The sequence below is a fragment of the Suricata suricatta genome, chromosome 9, assembly GCF_006229205.1.
Source record: "Suricata suricatta isolate VVHF042 chromosome 9, meerkat_22Aug2017_6uvM2_HiC, whole genome shotgun sequence".
NCBI classification, from domain to species: Eukaryota; Metazoa; Chordata; class Mammalia; order Carnivora; family Herpestidae; genus Suricata; species Suricata suricatta.
The window spans coordinates 77,696,826-77,720,704 of NC_043708.1; the positions used below are offsets into that span (position 1 = coordinate 77,696,826).

At 40.8% G+C, this 23,879-nt stretch overlaps 1 protein-coding gene across 6 annotated transcripts in view; it reads right to left on the minus strand.

The window, feature by feature from the left end:
- The window catches only part of MEIS2 (Meis homeobox 2), a 204,307-nt gene that overhangs the window by 132,244 nt on the left and 48,184 nt on the right, over positions 1-23,879 (minus strand). For all 6 annotated transcript variants that reach the window (XM_029951024.1, XM_029951023.1, XM_029951022.1 and 3 more), the window contains one exon: positions 5,917-6,062. In XM_029951024.1, the coding sequence (XP_029806884.1) occupies positions 5,917-6,062 (146 nt within the window). The remainder of the gene's footprint in view (positions 1-5,916; positions 6,063-23,879) is intronic.

Below are 23,879 nucleotides of genomic sequence, written 5' to 3' on the forward strand. Positions count from 1 at the left end.
AGTTCCTTCTTCACCTCGATTGCACCCTAGCCCAGAAGGCTCACCACAGTGCTCTAGCTGACCCTTAGCGCCAGGGCTCCCAAGTAGCATAACTGAGCAGTCGTCCAGTGTTTACATGGCTCCAGAAGGCATGATTTCCACAATGTTCTCTCCTGCTGAGGGGCTCTTGGGGTCTGTTTGGCAAAACCTCCTCTCCTCCCTCGTCTCACACAGGCCAGGAAAGCAAGAGGTACCTTTGGCTGCCAGGTTTCATTGGTCAAAGCCTTCTGCTAGCCATTCAGTGAGATTAAAATGAGAATTATATTACATATTTATTATAAGAGCCAGGCATAGGGTTGAATGCTTTATATTGTCTTATTCAATCCCTGCCACACTCCTACTAAATTGGTTCTAGAATCATCCGCCTTCTACAGATATGGAAAACGAAGCTCAGAGAGAGGATAACTGCTCAAGACCAAAAACCGACTGTGTTGCCGGCCCAGGCCCTGTCTTTTTTTGTTTTGCTTCGCTCCTGATAATGAACAACTCAGAGTCATGACACCAGTAGAATCATATGCCTGGAAAGCCCCATGAAAGGACAGAGTGTTTCCCTTCCATTTGGGTAGGACACATCTGCCCAAGGCCCTGTGCTTCTAACCTTGACACTGGATCACCTCATCTGAAAAATAAAAGAAGCCATCTAGGTCTCCGAAGGATCAAGAGAACTAGTTAAAAGGCAGAATAGTTTAAGTCAGCGTCTGTCTCTTGTGTGCATGTATGTGTGGGCACAATAAAAAATTTTAGATGACTAAGTTGACTGTCATCTGGTCTCAATGAACTCAGTGGAGAAGAGATATGTGCTCCTCTAATGTAACGTGGAGCTGTATTTACTCATAACTTGCGTACCTTGCCTCTGCAGGATGATAAACTTTAAAACTCATTTTTACTACCAGAGACACTTATGAAATCCCATAAAACAATCTCTAATAGACAAGGAGCCAAATGACTGAACGCGTGCAAGGCAGGTTTCATCACTGTCCCTCACCACCACAGACAGAGAGAGGAACGAAGCATTTTGCCAGGAACAAAGAGCACAGTTTTTAGACCCCGCAGTTTCAAGAAGGCTGGTGATATTATATCGCTTTAAAGTAAATTTGCTTCTGATTCTGTACACATATCTTTGAAAGAAGTCCCACATCCCCTAAGTGTGAGCTTTAGCCCATGTTTTCAAATAAGAAAACCTTTAGTTAGAGACTGGTATGAGCAAGCGGTGTCTTTGTGTCTGAGCACTTCCTGTTTTCATTCCGTGATCAAATATATTCTTTGCAGCACAACTAGAAAGCTCTCGAACGAGGCAAGTGGAGGTGCCTGAGAGCCTAATTGAGCACACTAAGGGCTTCTTGGCATGGAGGAGGGTTTCACGGTTATGAATAAACCGTTAGCCCTGGTATTATTTCTTGCTGTTTTCTTTCTTTAACTATCTTTGAAGTCAAATAAAAACAGTTGTAATGGCAGGCTTACTTTTATGATACCATAATCTCCATGTGTTAGTGAAAGGAATATACTTCCCTAGGATTTCCCTAAGTTCTTTTGCCATTGGGTACTTTCCAGCAAAAGCACATACATTTCCAACAGATTCTTTCTTCAGTCTTCTCTAGATTTCTTAGTCTGAGAAGCCAAACAGAGCCATCAACCAATAGAGGAGGGGGTAATAGTATATACAACACCTTTAGCAGGTGAATTATATATAGCAATTTAGCAATTATATATATTACATTATATATGTATAAATACACATAGATGTGCTTACTTTTTAACATTATTATGAGTGTTTTAAAGGGGATTTTTAGAAGACATTTGGAAATTGGTAGTTAGAAACCAGAAATTAATTATTTAGACGCAGATTAAATTTAAATTCAAAGTGCTTAACTCTGAATATGGAAATTGCTCAATTCATCAAATAGTTTGTTTCTTTTTTTCAATGCCACTTTGTATTTAGTTTAAATATTTCCTTCAGTATAATTGATGAGCTGCACGTTTATTACCTTTTCCCTAAAGTCGGCGGTGCGCAGGAATTTGAGATTGTTCTAACTGTTACAGTTGTAGTGGAACTTGTTCTTCCAAGAAAACTGAAGGTTAATGATTTTTGTCATATTGAGACTAAGACTTAACAATTGCTACAGTTGGCCTTTGTTGAGGTGGGGTTCTTTTTTCTCTGGGCCTTTTGAGGTATTCAGAATAGGTGACAATAGAATGCAGTTGAGAACATATGTAGAGAGACCCCCGTGGCTTATTGGAAAAAGTTGCTCCTTGCTGGTTGGGTGTTTGGAAAAAAAAAATACAACTAGAGTTCTTTTATGTTCTGCTAGTTAATGAATGCATGAATGTCAAAATGGGCCAATGGCCCATTCAGGGGGCAAAGCCTTAGCAGCCCCCTTCTTTAAGAACACATCCTGAGATGCAAAATACATTTGCTTAACAAATTAAAATAATGAGATAATTCAATTAGCTTCTTTTTTTAAAAAAAGAAAGAAAAAAGGGTACATCGGGGATTATTGTAATACAAGAACAGGTCATACCGCACAAAAGAGAACAAACCAGTTTGAAATAATGTTAAAGAGACTAATAATGGAGGAATGCACATTGAATCATGCACTTGCGAAGAAATTTACATGAAATAATAATTTAGACTACATCTATTTTCAGTGAGCTAGAGCCAACATTTCACTTTGAAAGTTGAAATTAATTAAATGACAGAAAAATATAGTGGGCATCTCTATTTCCAAGGACTTCCTCATGCCTGTTAGTGCATGTAAGAAAAGAAGTCTAAATTAACATGTCGCTAGTTAGGGGTCTCTATTCTTGGTTTCTGAGCTCAGAATTATAGCAGAGTAAATCTTTCAGCTCATTAAAGATTGGAAAGTAAAAGTTTTACAGGACCGTCCTCATCAAAGTTACTGAACCTCTTCTCTGTGGTTGGGGTAAAATCTGGATGAAGAGGGAAAATTTTGTTCAAAGGGAAAACTAAGGAGAATTTCCTTATGATACGAAGGAGGTGCAGAAAAGGCAAGGGAGGGGAGCAAAGAGAAAGACTGGGAGACAAAGCCAGTGGGAGAAACTAATGAAAGGGGCATGTTGTGAAAGAAGGTCGTTTGTGGGGAGGAGGGAGAAAAATAGAGCACTTAGCAGAGAGTAAAAAGAAAGGGGATGACCAGAGACTGGGACCTAACGTGCTCCAGAGTTGAACCAAGAGCTGCGGGGGCAGGAAAGGAGTCTACAGTGTAGAGATCCTGTACTGTGCCGCCCTCATTTGAAAAGGGGGGAACATGAAAGGTCCGGAGAACTTAAAGGACTCACTGAGGTTCAGCTGGCACAGAGGAGAGCTGAACGAGATGCGGGTTTCCTGACTGCGTGGCTGAGCCTATTTGATTCTTCTCTCCTCGCTCCAAGGACAAACATCCATTAAATTTTTCAGGTGGCCAGAGAATTCTGCACCAAGTCTTGAGTCTCTTTAACTAGATGTCCTCGGGGTGGGGACAAGGTCTGGTGGGGGGTTTGTAGCCCTCTGCACAACAAAGCCACCAGGAGCGCCCAGCAATCACTGGCCACCCACAAGTTTTCACCAGTGGCCACACTGCATGGCAGGCTCAGTTCAGGATACGAAGGTGGGAGGTAAGGTATCGACAGGAAAAGGCAGGAGGTCCAGCAAGAGCTCTGGACACTTAACAGTGGAGATTCAAGGCACAGAATATAGGTGGTGAAGGAGAGAGTGGGCTTGAAGAGAAAGGTGCCAGGTAGGTCTTCTCTACTCAGAAAGGTTGGAGGGAGCAGGAAGCCTTAAAAACAAAGAGAACAGCACTTTGCTTCTTCATATTTCCTCGCCTGCCGACGCTGAGTGTACTGATGGCAGAGGTTGTGTGAGATTTATATGCCACCGGTAGGGGGATAATGATTTTAGCAAAGTCCTCATAATGCCGCGGAAAAAGCACAGCTCAAGGGACACGGACGGTTGGGTCCTGGTTGCAAGCTGACCTTGAGTTAATCGCTTCCCTTTCTAAGCCTCAGTTTCCTCACTTGTAAACAGAGCAGCTGGGTTCTCGCAGGCTCTGCTGTGGTGTTGACTCTGACTACTGAGGGGTGGCAAATAACACGGAGAGGTTTGCTTGCAAGGCAACTATTGAAATCTTGTTTTTTCCCCCTTGGCCAGGAGGGACTGAGCATGAAGGAAGACGGAGGGAGGAAACCAAACAGGTGAGCTAGTGGGGAGCAAGCTGTTTGCCTGCCATTCATGCGCCCCTGCCCTGCCTTTCTAACTTGCTACTCTAACCAAACAACCCTTCAGTTAAAAATGAGAAACCCCTCCCCTCGCACTCACTCGACTTCCAAATTAAAAACATTTTACAGGTTAGTAAATCTCCAGCTGAGGTGATGTAGCAAAGAACAGCTGTGAAGTAATTTTGATAATGATGAGAATAATAGCCACATGGCAAGGTTCAGGGCTTTGCTGTTGCAGCTTCAGTGCTCCTGAATAGATAAAAGTGATTAAATACTCCTGATTATCCCTGACCAATATGTAATGGATTTACAGCCCTTTCAATTAGTCAGTATTTGCTTAGGACTCATTATTTTGTCTTTGGTTAAGTAATCAGCCCAGAGACTGCATGTTCTGTCTAATTCCTCTGAGCCGAGTCAGTGCAGGGCCCTGACCTTTGAAATGGCCATGGCTGCAAGGCAAGAATAACCACTACCACGGCAGCCTCGTTGGTTCTCCCTGCTAATCCTGACACCACGGGCCAGATCGATACACCTTAGTTTGCTACTAATGTCCTTACATCAAAATGGCCGATTTAGGAATGTGAATTTATCGCTCCACCCTCCCGCCGCCACTCCACCCCTTGCCCTTTGTAGCCCAGCTGGAAGAGCAGATCAGCAGCCACCACCATAAATAAAAGTGGAACCTTGTCCCAGACCCATGACACTGTAACTAATGTCATTCAGCATGGCAACACACAAGTTGGAGAATCAAAGAAGACCTTCAGCTTTCAATGTGCTCCTCTATTTTTAAGCATCAGCCTAAATAGAATGGCCTGAAAACAATATCATAGCAAGACACCACCTCTGACATCTTTACCGCTTTCCCAGAATTTCCAAGCGGATGGTTAAACAGGATTGCCTAGATCCCCTGTAAAACTAGATTGTGATTTTTCTCCATGAGAGTCTTAGAGTCAAGAGTGCACAGGGACACCTAAAACCCACTGCAGACAGGAGGGCAGAGATAAATTGTCACTTGAAAAATGTTGCATAGTTGATCTCTTCCCAGAAGTGAATAGGGTTAGCTTCTAAGAAAAGGGACTTGGAGAGCTAAAGAAGAACCTTCATTCTCCTCCGCACAAACAAAGGCACCAGAGCACCTATAACCCTTCTGTGTTTGTCACATAACCACGTGGCATGTTTGCAAGCTGCTCCAGTGATTACACTTGCACCTGATACCATGGACATGAATGTGGCAAGGTGCTTTTTTTGTTTTTGTTTTGGTTTTGGTTTTGCCTCCTAGAGGAGATGACTTTCGTTAAGACTGTAATCGGCGGTGTGTACAGGTTCGTGAACCCCTTACAGCCATTTCCTTTGGCTGCCTTCTATGAACCTCATACCTTGTAGCATAAATAACAAATTTGCCGCATCTACTGTTTAGGGCCCTAGACCATATTGAATAAGGTCTGCTCCTGGCCTTGGACAACCAAAATCTCCTCCTTTCTGGAGGCTGTTCTTTGGATAGTGAAGGCTGACAAAATCTTAACCACTCGGTTGGTCATCGAATTTCAAGAAAGGGAACACAGGCACCTTACTTCCAAAAAAAAAAAAAAAAAAAGTCTGTATCAACCTGTAAAACTTGCTAGGAGAAGGCAAAACAAGCGATACGCTTTCATCTTGACTTACTGTGAGATGCTGGAAAAGCCATGCTCTCATGATATTTGTTGCTACTTTGGGGAAAATGCCTCTTTTCTTCTGGCGTTTTTTGTCCTTGTCTGGATCGTCATCATCACCTGTGCCAGGTGAGGCTACACTGTTGTCTAAACCATCCCCTGGTCGGAAAAAAAGAAGAGAGAAAGAGAAAGAAAATACATTAGAGGCAACACAGAAAGGGCGCCAACAACAATGTGCAGCTGATGATGAGCTCAGCTCAGCTTGTTGAAAGAAATCCATTAAGCGGGTATATTCCCTTTCATTAAAGTATAATTGGAGACACAAATATGTAAAAGACAAAATTAAACCAAGCCTCTTCAAATGTTAATTTTGTGTGTCTCACACTCGCCCATATCATTAATTCAATTATAATTGTGCGCCTGACACAGGGCAGTAGCTCTTTGTCAATTATGGAATCCAATGTGGGAAAACCGCCATCAGAAAACCCATTCGGTGAAAATGCATCCCCATGCCCATAGTGAACACATACTGTAGGGCAATCAAGTTAAATGTTCTGTAGTCTATATATTCTAGGCTGCCTGCATAGGTGACAGTAACTGTGTCACTGTTCATTGCACATAACACACTGCCTGCTCAGCCCCTCCTAGAACTGTCACCTCCTAAGCACGCATATTCGCACACTCCTCAGATGACCCTGCGCTCAGCATTTGCATGACATGAAAACTTTTAGCTCTCTGCACCACTGATCACGATCATTATCATTAAAAAAAAAAAAAAAGATACGCATGAAGGTAGGGTGCTCACTTAATCAGAAGTTTCTATCAACATCTTTCTCTTCTGTGCTTTTCTCCGGCATTAATTGTGCATTAGCAAAAATCATTTACTTTTAACAGTCATAGTTATTTTTTCTTGCCCTCCAGCAAAAATGCCTTGAAAGCCTGCCTGGAGGGCATCTAAATTATGTATCTGAAAAACTCTTCTGGCAAGGCATTGCAGGACCCCTACTTTCTTAAAATTCATACGAGCACGTCTTCCTGTTTTTGGGAAGGCATCAATCAAGAGCAGCAATATATGCCACATCCCGACATTAATATTTGAACTAATAACTTTAAAAAAGGAGAGAAACAAGATCCGACTTGTGGCATAATCAAATGCAAAATAAATGAAGAATGCGGGGACAGCGCTGGGGCTTTATAGATGGCTGTGTTTTCCTTGCACATCATTAGCCTGGAGCCACACGAAAGAGGAAAACAGAGAAGTGGAGAGTTTATGCTCCCTGCTGGTGTTTAAGAAGCTGGGGTCCTGGAAGGACATCTGGGAATTGCACTGAGATGGGGGTTTTTGTAATTTAAGAATAGACATTCATTAGCAGTAAATGCCATAAATCCCATGCTAAGTAAAAACCTTGTCCAAGAAAGCCTAAAACAATAAACTCTGTGCTCAATGTAGCCTGAGCTAGACGCTCCGCAGCTTCCCGGGGAATGTTATAGATCCACCAGCTCATTCCCAGACCCTTTCCTTCCTCTTGGCCTGGGCTGCCTACACCACTGCGTGCTACCCACCGGGCCCCTCCCTTCTAACTTCTGGGTCCGCTCCATGAGCTTCGCAGTACCTGTCCTTTTCCTTTCTCACCAAAAAAAAACCCCTTCAACCTTCTTTGACCAGAAAAGCAGAAAAGCCACAGCAAAGAGCTGGCAGATTAATTTTATTGACATTTCCATTTTCACTGCAATGTGATACCCTCCATCACATGGAAGAGATGACCCTCACTATTTACAGACTGACAGGCCACTTCATTACAACCACCCTGCCCCAAGGCAAAGCAGCTCCCTTCCATCTGCCCAAACACTAGAGCATGACCCCGAAGTTGCTGTTCTCTTTTTCTTTGCCGTCTGTTATGATAAAAAAAAAAAAAAAAAAAAAGAGTGAGGCAAAGGGACCCCAAGTAGTCAAAGAACTAATCAGAGTACAGGGAAACAAAAGGCATTTGACTTTTGAATGCTAAATATGTGGAATCTAGTCCTCACCTGCATCTTGCTTCATCCGCACACCCATGTATACTGGGGGTCGCTTGCACAAGGAGACACACACACATACACACACACACAAGCTCGAGCCGGGACACGCGTACACGCTTTCCACCATGCCAAGGAACTGCTGCAAGGCAAATTCTCACCCACACTAATGGCTTCTGACTGCTCCTTGGCAACCCCAGCATTTTAACCTGGGTGGATGTGCTCTCCAAAATACAGACGCCGGAGCGATCTCATCAGCTGTTCATGTGACACAGATGGAGAGTGGCTATTAGGAGCCAGGCAGTGGGCCTTGGGGATCTGAGGTGCTGTTCTGTAGCCCGAGGCAATTCTGAAAAGCAGTACCCGGAGATGAGGGGGGAAAAAAAAACCCACACTGCAAGTCCAAGTTTGAAGTCAGTCAGTCTGTCTGTCTATCTACCATGGATAAAGATATCTTTGTCTCTTAATGTAAAAATCTCTGTGGGCTATCTGGAGGTACACTGCAGATAATGTATGTATGGAATGGCTCTTCCTTCAATGTCTTCCAAATATAAAAACACACACTGTAAACAATGCCTGTGTGTATATATTTCTTCCGAAGCACATATGGTTTCTGTGTATATGTTTAAGCTGAAATTGTCAGGATTTTGTTAAAATCTCATTTAGCTTTTTTTGATAGATTTTTGAATATACTTGTTTTAAAAGGTTAATGGCTTAATTGAAAGAAGTTCAACCAAAAAGAAAAAAAAAAGGAAGGAAGGAAGGAAAGAGAAATAAGGAAAGAAAGGAAGGCAGGCATTTGCTTTTTTAACCCAATCAATCACCTTAAAAATGAGAGACAGAATTTCTATAGTGCCTTTTCTCCTGGTTAAAAGCAAAGAGGGCTGGTAACACCTTCAAACTATTTAAGAAAGAAATTCAAGAAAAAAATATATAGCTAGATTGAGCATCCTTTGCTGACTGACTGAAACTGGAGAAGGCAGGAGCATCACATGAATTTTAATATAAAGCAGTCCATTTTACGTAAGTGTTCTAAAATATTTGAATTTGGATCCAGTGTAATAAATAATTGTTAAGAAAAATGCACCTGTTTTTATAGTAAGTAGGTACTAGACACTACATTTTTAAATTAATATTAGTGTTGGGGGTGCCTAGGTAGCTCAGTCAGTTAAGCGTCTGACTTTGGCTCACGTCATGATATCCTGTTTCGTGGGTTCAAGCCCCATGTCGGGCTCTGTGCTGACAGCTCAGAGCCTGAAGCCTGCTTTGGATTCTGTGTCTCCCTCTCTGCCCCTCCCCTGTTCAGACTCTGTCTGTCTGTCTCTCTGTGTCTCTCTCTCTCTCAAAAATGAATGTTAAAAAAATAAATTAAATAAATATTAGTGTGTATGCTTCCTTAAGAAGAAGAATTTTCCTCTCCAAATATCAGAGTAAATACCATTGTTTTCTCCTTTAATGGACTGCACCAACTCCAGTGTGGAGAAAAAACAAGAGCAACATTTTGAAGGAAAACTGTGTGATCTGCAACTTAAAATTGTGCAGATGCAAGAGTTAGAAACTCTTAAAGTCAACATTGTTTTCTTGTTTTAAGTCTGCATGTAAGCTAGTTGGGTTCCTTGGAACCTGTGCCAAATGAGTTTCTGTGCCAAAAAGGGTATATACACCAGCACAGACACATGTGCCAAAGGAGGTATACAAGGTAATAGCGTCCCTCTCAGCATCTTAAGATTCAAAAGTGTGGAGTCCTGAAGGCAGGAGCTGTTTTTCATTTATCTTTTTGTCCTGAGAGCACACCTCTCTGTCTGACCCGGAGCAGACACTCAGTGCTTGTCCGCTGGGTGAGTGAACAACTGCACTCATCCATGAGCTTATTCAAGGACCTTCCCCTCTTTCTGATAATCCCAAACTGGGGCAAGTGCACTCATTATAGTGCCTAAGGGGCTGGGGGGGCCTGTGCACACACGGCCACTTCCACCATGCCAGGAATGGTGCTTCTCAAAAGAACTCAGTGTACATGAAGCCTTTGTGACGGCTGAACCACTGGCCATCCCACTAGCACTGCCACTTCTGATTATGAAAACCCACAGAAAAAAAAATCGTATAAAACTTCTTCTAAAAGGTTGCTAATCCCTTCTCTAAGGGCACAGTCTAAACTGGGGGCAAAGATACTCAAAAGAGTGGTGCCTTCCTGGTGACCATGGAAAGAAATATTTAAGGCCTGTAGATAGACAGCTCTAAAGTGGATTAAATCATCAGGGGAGGCTGTTAAAAACATAGGTCTCCAGGCCTTATCCTATATTCATGAAATCAAAACATCCCAGGGCAGAGACAAGGAATTTATATTTTTAACAAGGTCCTTGGGTTTGTTTTGACAACCAGTCTCGCCTTGGTTCTCAAAACTGGCTTTTGGAAGCCACGGAACTAAGAAGACGCAACTTCAAGGGCAGGTAGGTCACTACAAGTCTATGCTACTCCCATACATGAGGTCAGTGGTCACGGTGAGCAACCAGAGCGCGGCGCAGGCCTCACTCACTACGGAAGAGCCACAGTGTTCTCCATCACATGTACTGGCCAACAGAATGTAGCCCTGTCCTAACCTTCTGGTGATGAGGGATGAAAAGGAAGGAAGAAGCCCTAGAAAACTGGCTTTCAAAATATGGACCAGCAGCTTTGGCACAGATGAAGAAATGGTGAGAAATGCAAATTCCTGGCCCCTCCTAGTCCTACTGAATTTGAATCTTTGGGGTGGGGCCTAATAATCTGAATGTTACTGAGAGTTCCTAGTGACTTTCACAGCCACTTGAGTTTAAGAAGCGCTGCCACAGAGCACACAGAAGCCCCCCTTAACCTGCTCTTCCTGGTGGTTGCCGTCTGAAGGCCTGACTCTTGGTCTTCCTCCTGTTGTATGACTCTGAGGTACTTTGAGACCATCTGTGGCTGGATTTACACCCAGGCTCTGGAGGAAATCACACATACTTCCCATAGCTGAGCATACTGTGCTCACAGCAGGGCACTGCTCTTGAAAGCAGCTCCAATCCACACCTACCTAAAGACCAATACTGAGAGTTTATTAGGTGTAGGAAGCTAACTCCTGGGATACCACGGGCATCCAGGTGTGGGCAAAGTCAATATTCATAGCTGTGTATCCAGGGAGTCCTCGGATGATTCTACAGCAGAAATTCTCAATCCATACAACTGTAGGTCATAAAAATTACCCAGGTAAAAGGACATCACTTCCTTTCATTGGCACATCATCTTATTCCATTTAGTCAAAAATCTATATTTTTGACATTCATTTATTGGTTTGGAATAAAGCAATGATACAGTGATGATGTGCTCTGATGAGTCTGATATCCCTAGGATAGCCTTCCTGTCCTATCAGAACTACAATGCAGCAACCAAGAAGGCCCATCTTCTTCTACCGTTCTACCTATTCTGCTCCTCTCTCCAAAAACAGAACAAAACAAACCAAACCAAAACAAGAGACATTTGCCAGTGAGAAAAACGAGGCCAGGAGTTTAGGTGGTTGTTCAAGATTCCACAGCTATAAGTGGTCAAGGATGAACTAGAATCCAGGCAACTTCAGGTTCAGTGTTATGGTCACTGGTATTCTCACATTAATATTGTAAGTCATCTGTCACTTTTCAAACCATTACCTCATTTGAACCCTGCTATCAGTGACAGATCTAAGCAAGGTTTGATCTCACAGGTAAAATTATAAGTGCAGACAAGAGATTAGATCTAGGGCCCAGGAATGGGGATTGAGCTGGTCTGGGCTGGTCCAGGTTCATGAGGTGCAAACATTTTCTTGCAAAAGTAAGCCAGTGCCCGAAGGGCTTTAGATATACCTGATACAGCAACGGACTTGGGGATTCAGGATTATTCCTAACGGGTTTCTTGTCATCCAAGTGGAGACACCAGACTAAACTTCAGAGCTTAGAGATGCTACAAATATTGGAGAACCCACTGTCCACACAGTAAGGATCTCATGAGCTCTGTGCAGTGCTATTAAACACGTCACAGAATTGTGATTAAAACAATATATCCCCCTGCTTCAAAGTCACTTTTTTAAAGCTAGAATAAGGTTGCCAAGACATTTGGCACACTGTCAACTAACAAACATCTAAAACTGACCTCTCAGTCTTGTATCAGGGCAAATAAATATGCACAGTGGTTGGTAGCATGTGGAGTTCTTTTGGGTAAGTCAGTGGTACATTATTCAATTCCCCCTCTGCCAAGTTTTGGACCAGGTTTCATAGTAAATACATTCATACAAAATATATACTGTAAAAAAAGAATGACATCTCATCTGAAAGAACATGGCTTTACATTATCTACCTTGCTAAACAGAAAGGCATATTACCATTTTCATTGCATACAATGGAAATCCACTACTTTCAGATACACACATACACACACACCTTCTAAACAATCTATTTCCAGGAATTAGGTATATTCCTGAATACATAGACATTTATGTATGTGATCATAAACCTACATGTATGTAAATTGTATTGTATCTTTATCAAATAATTCCCCAATTTTTACACAAGTGTCTAAACATATTCATAGATGAACTGCAGATTTTTGCCTATAATCATACACATGTGCATGAATACGTATGTACACACACACACACAAATTTAGAGTTCTAAAAGACGTTTTTATTTAATGTTAGAGTGGTCCTTTTTCTACCCCTATTTCTCTATTTCTAGAATACAGGCCCCTCCTCTATCATTACTGCTGGCACGTTCATTATCTTCATGACCACAAGTCACTCTCATTGGGCACTTGCAGTGTTCTAATCCTCATGTAATGTTCACAGCAAATGAAGTAACTACTACAACCAATTCCATTTTACAGATATGAGAACATAGACTCAGAAACGAAGTGACTTGTCAAAGGTCACGTAGTTAGTTTGTGGCCCAGTTCTCCAAGCCCAGCCTCCCAACTTCTGTCCTCTCCCTCAACCTGCTCAGAGGACAAGAGAATAAAAAGGGAAACTTGCATCTGGATAAGCACTCACTGCCCCAAAAACGAAGTCCAGGGCTAAGGCCTTGTATATGTACATTCATGTTCCAAGGGGACAGTGGGCAGCAGCACATGTAAAAGTAAATATGAACTGGGACACTTGGGTGGCTCAGTCAGTTAAGTGTCCAACTTTGGTGCAGGTCATGATCTCATGGTCCATGAGTTGGAGCCCCTGAATCGGGCTCCGTGCTGACAGCTCAGAGCCTGGAGCCTGCCTCGGATTCTATGTCTCCCTCTCTCTCTCTGCCCCACCCCTGCTCACACTCTGTCTCTCAAAAAATGAATGTTAAAAAAAATTAAAAGTAAATATGAACTGTGAAACAAGCAGATGCATATTTTACACAAACATACAGCCATTACCTATAGACAGGATCATTATTGTTCACTGTGGATGAAAATCTCAAATCAAATAGGACGTAGAAATAGAAGCATCTGTGGAATTTCAAAGACTTCTCTGAGCCACAAGATCATTCAAGATTCCATGCCATTAGTCCTTTCCCTTTGGCTTGGACTGCCCTTTCTCTTCATTTTTACTCCCCCTACTTTCCATTCTTCTTTGTCAAGGCAAACTCCTATTCAGCCTGCACAACTCAGAGAAAAAGGAGCCTCCTTTGCAAAGCTTTCTCCAGCTCCCATTGACGGAGTTACTACCCTACGCTTTCTACTTCTTCAGGGGTTTGTTCTTGCCTGTTATATATACTTTCCACTTTTGCAATTTATTTGTTTACTCATTTCTTGGTCCTGCTTGACTGTGAACTTTTCTAACACAGGAGCCTGTGTCAGGCTCTAGACCTGACACGGAGTAAACACTCAAATGTTAGTAGAATGAACACATGGGTAGCAAGATCCTTTACACATCTTATTAGGACCCGATGAGAATATAACCTGCTTCGAAGAAACTGTGCATGAAGGAGACCTCTTGACTCTGGTAACTTGTTCTAGGATCCACTGAGCCTTGGGCTCCGTCCCTCGCTAGGAGCCCTGGGCATCACGGTACCGTGCCCAGCGTTTTACTGTTTCGTATACCTGTGGTCCTCCTCAGAGATGCTCCTTACATATCTGAGACAGGCATCATTTACTGTTTATGAAAACGGTACTCCATCTCAAACCTGCCTTATTCCAAATGGGAAGACGGAGTGCTGGGAGGCCGTGGGCCGCGAGCATTGCCCGGCTGTTCAGATTGCTAGAACCCTGCGGTTACAGAGGAAGTATTAGGTAGCTGTGGAACTGTAACACGCAGTACCTTGTAAACCCATTCTCTGTCATTTCTTTTTTTTTTTTTTCCTCAATTTAATACTTTGAAAACAGGATTAAAATGTATGAAGAGGCAAAAAGTTATTTTCCTTTGGGGACTACCTTCCAGGATTTTAATTTAGGACATCCCACTGAGAATCCTGCATCAGAGTTTCAAATGAGCTGCAAAAGAAAAAAAAAAAAAAAAGAGGAGGAGGAGGAGGAGGAGAGGCTGCCTTTGCCTGGTTCTGTTTTCAACAAGAGCCCTGCAAACCTCGCTTTCCAAAAACCTGCCACAAAGTCAATCTTTTTGCACATGCCATTTACCTTTATTCACGTCAGCTCAGCTTGGGGGAGGGGAAAGCTCAAGACCCAGAAATGTGGGGAGGGTGAGGGGCCAGAGGTGGGGTGAGGGGCCAGCAGTGAGACCTGCTAATTACTGATCTCTTTCACTCTCCTGCTGTGCTTAACTGTCTGGACATGTTAAAGTGAAATTTTTCTGTGATTTTTCAAGTGACTAGTTCATGGCCCACTAGCACGGAGGGAAGCAGAAGAGATGAAATGCTTTCGTTTACATGCAACATTTACTAACTGTGTGGGTTTCCGACATTAAAGAGAGGACAGTGACCCAGGCCACCTTCTTCACACTCAAAAGAGCACTGAAAAAACAAGTCTTCATCGGCTTACCTCAGACTTCCCTGGTCCTGAACACCCTCCCCCCGGGGTAGGAGCAGAAAGGGGAAAACAGAGGGGATTTTATGCTCCTTTCTCTTCAACTTTTCAGGCGGTATAAGCAGCATTTAGCAAATTCAGCCCCAAATGGCTCCAAATGCTCAGAGCTGCAGGGGCTCCTTCTTTGTTATCCTCCTTCTATTTACACAGGATTTATGCAGTCTCTCTCCACTGAAGAGACCTAAAGCACTTCCATTCTCACTGGCTCTCCCCAGCTTGTGGGCCCAGCGGCTTCACCCGGGCCTGTCCAGGGGGACTTCTGTGCCCTGGAGAAGGCCACAAACTGCTCCCTGACTGGGGGACCTGGAGCCAGGAGCCAGGCCAGCGGTGCGGGCAGCCTCGGCTCGGCTTGGGGGCCTGTGAACAGGAGCTCACCTTCCAGCAGGGGACTGAAACCTCGGCCCGAGCGGTGCAAATGTGTGTCCAGAGACAAACAACATGCACTTTAAAATATGCATCTATATGGTATAATGCAAAGTGGTGGGTGAAAAAAAAAATTCAGACTGCAGCTTGGATGAAAACCACTTCACCCACTGGTTGGAAAAATAAAGTGTAAAAACAGACAGATGGACACATATGTAAATGTGGCTGTGTTTTAGGCTTGAGCTGGCAACGTGCGCGCCGTAGTACAGTTTTGCACGCCTGTATTTTCCATAGCATGTTGGATCCTGTTAACTGTTGAACAGAAACATCCTCATACTGGTCCTTGACCAAATCAGTCCCCTCAATTTACCCGTCAGGAGCCATAAAATGGCTTTGTTTATTGACTGGAACCCTCTAATCCTTGAGAGAGCATAAGTGAAAGAAAGCTTCCAATACTCTTCGCCTATGCCTGGCTTAAGTTGGTTCCTCTCATTCGAAATATGTAACTTCACTTGAAAATTTTAAAATATTTCAAGAGAGGACATTTATTCTAACTTCCCACAGAATTCTCTAAAGGATATTGACTGAACCGGTAGGAGAGTATATTCCTTTGCCATTATAATTCAGCAGATTGCTTAATCTCTGTGGTAGAGAATAAAGGAATGTACTTTCTACTCAGTTACCTGATAAGCACATATAAAAATACAGAGTAGGTTCTGAAGTTATTCACAGTACATCATAATAAAGCTCTTCTGGGCACTCTAATGATTCATTTTTAGTGATCTCTCCAATGCCCTTTTCCACAGTTAACACTCAGATTTTATTAAGGCAGAAAGCAGGGACAAATGTCCACTCAAGTCCCAGCTCTCAAATTTGACTCTCCTTGCACTACACTACCTACAGCTAAAGCTTTTTTAATGTTCTGTTCACCTCCCTGGAGTGGTATTTCAGCTAACAGAGTTCACAATCTTTCAGCCCTAAACACAGAAGGCTGCTATCTTCAAGTCATCCTAGGAATGTGCCAGATACCATCATCTCCCTCCTGCTATACAAAGAACCAGAAAGAGAGAGACCAAGAGAAGACCAAGCTGATCATGTTACCAAGAGCCCAGAATGCCCCTCTCAGAAGGTTAATCTTTGAACCAGTAAATGTTATAATTAGGAGCCTTGAGGTTGGGCTGAGGCTGGCCATTGAAAGAAAGACCCTAAAAGAGAAAGTATGAATGGAACACATTTCTTTCACCTAATGGTTGACACAAAGGTCATGATTTTTATGGGAAATTATACAAGAATGAGTTGTTACGATACACGAGTCGCTTTCCCACATCTCCTACAAAAGAAAAAGGGTGTTTGGGGAGAGATGTCTTCCCAATTTCACTTAGCTATGTTTCAGTACAAATTGTGAAAATTATGCAAATAGCTATTCTGGCACCTTTGCTAGAGGAAAACATTATTAAATTATGCTCTAAGTATTTTGTCTGCTTTAGTAATTACTCTCATGTAACTGTAAATATAAATAGCTGTTATTCTGTTTAAATTTTTAATCATGCAAAATATTGTCACACAAAATGTCCTTCTGTTGCAGTCTAACTGGGATTTTCTCTTTTAAAATATCCATATTTAACTGAAGTGGACTATTTTTAGCATTGTAAAGTGTTTTAGTAAAGAGAGCTGGCTAACATCTCTAAATCAACAGGTCTTTCAAGGAAAGATACGGCCTTTATATCTGTGAAAAGAATTTCCTACTAAAGTCCTTTTATATAAAATAGGCTTTCACATTTTATACTAAAACTAGAGTATAGTTAGTGTGCTTCCAAGGACGTAGTGACTACATCAAGCCTTTATTTTCAGGACATGCCACTGATATTCTCATCTTATCATTAATGATAGGATTTTATATCTAAAGGTCTCTTTTAGCATACTGTAATATGAAATGAAATGTTAAATATCAACGAGTCATAAAAATTTGTTAGGAGGAATAACAAAAAAGCAAATTTTATGTGGCAGAAGTTACTTCATTCAATTTTTAAGATCCTTATGCCAATATCTTATTTACTATCTAAAACAAAAACGGAGACAATACATTTTTCTGATGTCAGGTGATCAGTTTGAATTCTTACTATACTAGCTCTGTGAATTCTATCAGCAGATGCTAGTTTCAAACAGTTGGACAACAAAAACAAAAAGACTGATTACTCTCCCACTTTCTTGATTATTATAAGATGAAAACAATAGAATATTTTAATAAAAGTCCAAGTTTAGAATTGATATTGTTAATGCAAAAAGAAATTCTTTATCTTAAGAGAAAAGATGGCCATCTAGATAATAGTAATAGCAATAATAATAATAATAATAATGCTTGCTGAGAAAACTAGATTCAGAAATCTATCAACACTCCCTCTGGGATATTTTTAGGAAGCCAGTCATAGCTATGTATGGAAAAAAGAACAATAGTATCTATGAAGTTGATAGTTGGCTTTAGGTGAATAGTTTTTAAACCATCAACACATCAGAACTGGAGAATATTTAATCATTTTAAAATTGTATTTTTACTTTTTCAAAGAGTATTTTCACACATCAGTTTCCTAATGCAACTTTGGATTTTTGTTTAAGAAGTTTATAAACTAAATTAATAACATGTAAAAAGTAGCTCCAGTCCATTTAGGCATTCCACTTACTTTGATTTGATTGTTTTAAAGAAATTCATTACTATGATTTGAAAACAAGCACATATGTTTTTGTAATGTAGTGCAGAGATCTACAACATGTATGTAATAGCCCTAAGGGAAACAAATAATATGCCTGCTTAATAAAAATTATCTAAAGTAGAGTGAATTATTTTTCATAAAGCCTATGTACCAAAGAACTACTGACACAGGGCCCTTTACAAGTGTACTTTAAAAAAAAGTTATTTTATTTTCAGTACGCTCCATACCCAATGCAGGGCTTGAACTCATGACCCTGAGATTAAGAGTCGCATGCTCTATGAACTGAGTCAGCCATGCACCCCTAAAAGCATACTGTGAATGGAGAATGACTGCAACTGGGTAAGGGTTTCTGCAAGGGTGATAAAAATGTTTTAACATTGGTCATGGAGATATTTGCACAGCTCTATGAATATACTAAAAAAATTACACACATTAAATAGGTAAATTATATAGTATGTGAATTATATCTCAATAAAGCTCTTTTTAAAAACAACACATTTTTACCTCCTTATACAAAAAAAGCATGCTGTTAAGAGATGTAAAATCCTAGTAGCAGAGTTTTGAAGGTGTCATAATCCTTTCCGAATTACTTCAAAACAAAGTGATTTCTAGGCTACTTACTGGTATCATCTCTGCACTCTGCGTATAGACAAATGTATGTACTCAAAAATACTCAGGGTGATTTTTATACTGTTTATGTTCCAAAGATATACTTTAAGGGATAGTCAATTGATCTTTTCTTGTAATTTAAAAAACAATTTTTAAGTTTTATGTATTTTGAGAGAGAGGGAGGGAGGGAAGGAGAGAGAAAGAGAGCGTGCTTATACACATGCGGGAGAGGGGCAGAGAAACAGAGGGAGAGAGAGAATCCCAAGCAGGCTGCACGCTATCAGTACAGAACCTGATGTGCGGCTTGATCCCACGAGCTGTGAGATCATCTCATGAGCTGAAATCACGAATCAGATGCTTAACTGATTGAGCCACCTGGGCACCGCAGAAAGTAGATTGATCTTTATCCTGAAATTAACCCTTCCCTACTCTCAATTCCGTTGCATTACAGCACAACCCTAGCCCAAATTATTTACCTCTCTCAAAGCTTTCTTCAACTGCCAGAATAACTCCAGATGACTTACACACACATATATACTACTTCTACGTTTCTTTTACATTTCTTCTACATAAACTTCAAGTCAGGAGACCATATCTTTTAGTTTTTTTCATATCATTATTAGAACTTGGTGTATGGTATGTGTCTAACTTTTTATTGAATAAACGGATGGACACCTTTACCAATCCCTTGGAATATGCTGTATTCTTTCTAAATTTACATCCAAAACTCGGAAATAGAAACTATTTAGCATGTTGGTCTCCAAGAGTTGAAAACTGCCCATAGAGTTCAGGTTTCAGAAATTTATTTTTCTTTTTTTAAATTTTTTAAATTTCCTTTTTTTGTTGTTTTTAAAACAATCTCCACACTCAACGCAGGGCTCAAACTCATAACCCTGAGTTCAATAGTCACATGCTCTACCAACTGAGACAGCCAGGCGCCCTGATATTTTATAAATTTCAAAGGCACTAACTTGTAAGAAATGCTGTCTGGAAGAAATAACTTTATTGACACAGTTAATTAACAACAGAGGTAACCTACATTTGGACAAGTACCCCACAATACTTGGTTCGCCTTTCCTTTTCCGAATTTCTGACTTTGTTCTATTTCTTTGGGCAGCTGTACTATTTTGTTTGTACTTCAGATGCTTATATCTGACATACTCCTCATCCCTCTACTCTGACCCTCCACCACTCCCTGTATTGCCACAGAGACACAGGTCCTTGGGGAAAAATGGTGATGTGACCACAGAAGCATGAGCTAGGAAATAACAACACAGTTTTGTATTTCCAGATCTATTTCTTACTGCTTGAGTGTGACCTTGGTCAAGAGATTAACCTTCTGAACCTCAGTTTTCCTCCTCAATGAAATGGGAAGAATTATATATACTTGATAGGTTAATTATAAAAATTAAATAATAAGTAATAGTTATTTATTAACTCCCTACCTTGTATCACGTGCTTAACTCTTACCAACCAGGTTAGAAAATTTATATATGACATTTAGCCTCACATAGTACCTCATATACTCAGGGAGCATCAATAAATGTTACTTCTTAAAAGGAACTACTATGAAAGGACAAACAAAATGTGGTATATCCATACACTGAAATACTACTTCACAATGAAAAAGAATAAACTACTGATATGTGCAACATGTTACATAAGTCATTAAACTAAATGGAAGGAGCCAAACAAGAAACCACATGCTGTTTAAATCAAAATGTATTAGATTCTAGAAAATGCTACCTAAGAGAACAAAAGCAAATCAGTGGTGGACTGAGGACAGGTATGAGAGAGAGAGAGACAGACAGACAGACAGAGATGAAAAAGGAGTATAGGTAAACTTTTAGGTGATGATGGAAATGTATAGTATCTTGATTATAATAAGTGCTAGTCTCGTGAATGCATACAACTGTCAAGACTTGTTAAATTATATACTTTAAACGAGTGAAGTTTTTATATGAAAATTATACTTCAATAAAGTTGACAAAAATAATGTGAGGTAGATTATAGTTAAATCTCCATAAACCTGTTATTTGGCAGAGAACAGATTTTAGTGGAAAGCACAGCCTGCAATAGAGAGGGGGCAGTGGGGATCCTCCCCACTCCTGCAATGAGAGGCTGAATGGATGAAATGATTTAGAGCAGCATTTGAAAGATTCTGTTGAGAGAAGCCCAATATGATATTGATAAACCTGTAGATTTATAGTATTTTTATAAAACTTCATGAAGATGTAATGTGGATGGTCAGAATGCACTTCTTAGACTTTATTCAAAAACAGTTTTCGGGGCGCCTGGGTGGCTCACTCGGTTAAGTGTCTGGCTTCGACTCCGGTCATGATCTCACGGGTCGTGAGTTCAAGTCCCGGGTCGGGCTCTGTGCTGACAGCTCAGAGCCTTGAGCCTGCTTTGGATTCTGTATCTTCTCTCTCTGACCCTTCCCTGCTAGTGCTGTCTCTCTCTGTCTCTCAAAAATTAAAAACAAAAAACAAAAAACAAAAAAAATCGTTTTCTCCAGGGGCAACTGGGTGACTCAGTCTGTTAAATGTATGACTCTTAACTTTAACTCAGGTCATGATCTCATGGTTTGTGGGTTCGAGCCCCACATTGGCTCTGCGCTGCCAGCACAGGGCCTGCTTGGGACTCTCTCTCCCTCTCTCTCTGCCCCTCCTGCATGTGCATGCACACTCTATCTCAATATACATAAATAAACTTTCAAAATATATTTTTTTCTCGATTGCCCAAATCTCATTATGGGAAATACTGTTAAACAACTATTCAAGTTGCAAAAAAAAAGTACCAATAATAATCTGGAAGGTAACAGAAATAATTCTTAATAAGCTACCTTTAAAAACACTATTGACCCATTCCCCCTAACTGTAAGAAGGTCTCAGGCTGGAGACCTTAGTCAATCTAAGAGGAAAATGACACCACTCATGAAAGACTCTGAGCACCCTTACGATTAAAAATGAATGGGAAATACAGAATGAATATTAACCCTTGCCAGACAGCTCCATGCCTTAAGATAATCCCTGAACCCCTTGTACGAATGGAGACAGGAACTAACACTTGTGGAACACCTAGAATGTGCCAAGTCTCATCCGTAAGACAGTTCAGAGTTCAATACCTTAATTATTATTTAATATTTTCTGAAAGTGATGCCAGACAGATTAAGAAACTTGCCTTAAAAAAAAAAAAAAGAAAGAAACTTGCCTAAAGTCATATGGTTAGTCAGTAACAGAACTGGATCTTCCGCTGAAGTCTATGAACTATACTTTTTTTTTTTTTTTTAAGTTTATGTATCTTGAGAGAGAGTACACGTTTGGAAATATGGGTGCACAGGCTGGGGAGGGGCAGAGAGAGAGAGAGGGAGAGAGAGGGAGAGAGAGAGAGAGAGAGAGAGAGAGAGAGAATGAGAGAGAGAATTCCAAGCAGGCTCCACGCTGTCAGTGTGGAACCTGACATAGGGCTCAATCCCATGACCCAGGAGATCACAACCTGAGCTGAAATCAAGAGTCATACGCCTAACTGAATGAACTACCCAGGCTTCCCAATGAACTATACTTTCATAGTTTCTATTCCCATATGGAATGGAATTCATATTTTTAAAAAGGAGGATGTGGGGGGGATAACAGTGTCTTACGGCCTTGCCCCTGATGCCTGACCATGGTCAAGTGACTCGTCTGACTTTTGAGATATGGGATATTTGGTTCATATCAGATAACCAAATGAGTTAGTTTCATTTCATTCTTACTTTTTCTTTCTTTCTCTCTTTTCTTTTTAATGACTCACTCACATGAAAATAAAATATGCAAGTACAGTCACCACAGGCTGAAAAACACATTTGCTTAAGAAAAATAATTTCTCCCTCAGCCTTCCAGAATTCATACTTCAAAATGCCCCAAAGCAAAAGGCCACATTTGCCACCACATAGGAAATCTACCACACCTGATTGGCATCATCTAATCCTAGCAAGGCGAGGAGCTGAAAGCTACATAACTATTAGTTCACCATTGCACCCGCTGATGCTCGTCATAAAGACAGACCACTCAACTGGAGAGGCACCGATGTGAACTTGATGATTTTAACTGATAAAGCAGAATGGTAAAGGTCAACGTTTAAGAGGAAAAGTTGCTCAACCATTTCCCAGGAGGAAAAGGAAGAGTCCTTTTAGTAGGTTTATGCATACACCTGTGCAAGCCGACCTATGCGAGAACTGGCCTCGTTGCTGTAGGACCGGATCTCAGAGCCGCCAATCAAATAGCGGTCCTACCTTAATATGCTGATGCAGCGGATTTCCGGATCTTGATCACACTAGGCTAGGGAGTCATTCTTCTCAGTGATAAAGGCAGTGAATGCACTCTTGAGAAGATAACAAATTAAAAACCAGCTGACTCGACACCTTTTGAGTGAGGAATTCACTGCTGACCCAGTACAACACAATTTCTATCACCAGCCAGTAATCACTAAGAGGTGACCGACTTCATTTCATAATTGTAAAACTATTCCTAACGGAGGGTCTTGGCACAGCTAAATGGTAACTGTCCAATTTACATGACACAGATCTACAAAAATTGGTAATGACTTTCCTCAACTATTTCTATCCTGAGTATTACTTTATATTAAAATTTGAAGATTCTAAAGCAAATAAGAAATTCCCAAAATTACTGTATTATTTAAATCATTTAAATGACCAGAAATATGAAAAGAATTGTATCACTTATAGGATTATTCTGTTTTGAAAATATACCTTATATCCATATAACTCCCACTAAAATACCTAGTTTTTCCAAGGTTAATGTATTATTCTGGTAGAAAGTAAAGCTGACATCCTCTATACATCAACCACAAAATACTAAAAAACTACCTACTGGTGGCGGTGAGACTTATGTCCTAAACTTAGGAATATGTGATCCTGGATAAAAATATCTTATGTTTACATTATGATTTTTCAGCTTTCATATTATTTCTTCTAACTTTTGATCACCATAACAAAATATAAGGAAAATATACTATTATTCCCATTTAACAGACAAAGCAAGTATGGTTAACATTTTGCTAATTCCTTGCCTTGCCTAATGCATTTTCCATTACTTAAGGGCTAGGAATACTAGTGGAATCACCTGAAATTGCTAATATTTGACCATTTTTAACCTACCAAAATGGCAATTTCGTAAAGCAACATTCCCAGTTTTACAATCAATCATAGCACGGTTGTTTCTTTTGCTTTTTCTAGTTTTCAATTTGTTTTTAGCAATACGTCTTGCCACACTTGTATAAATCC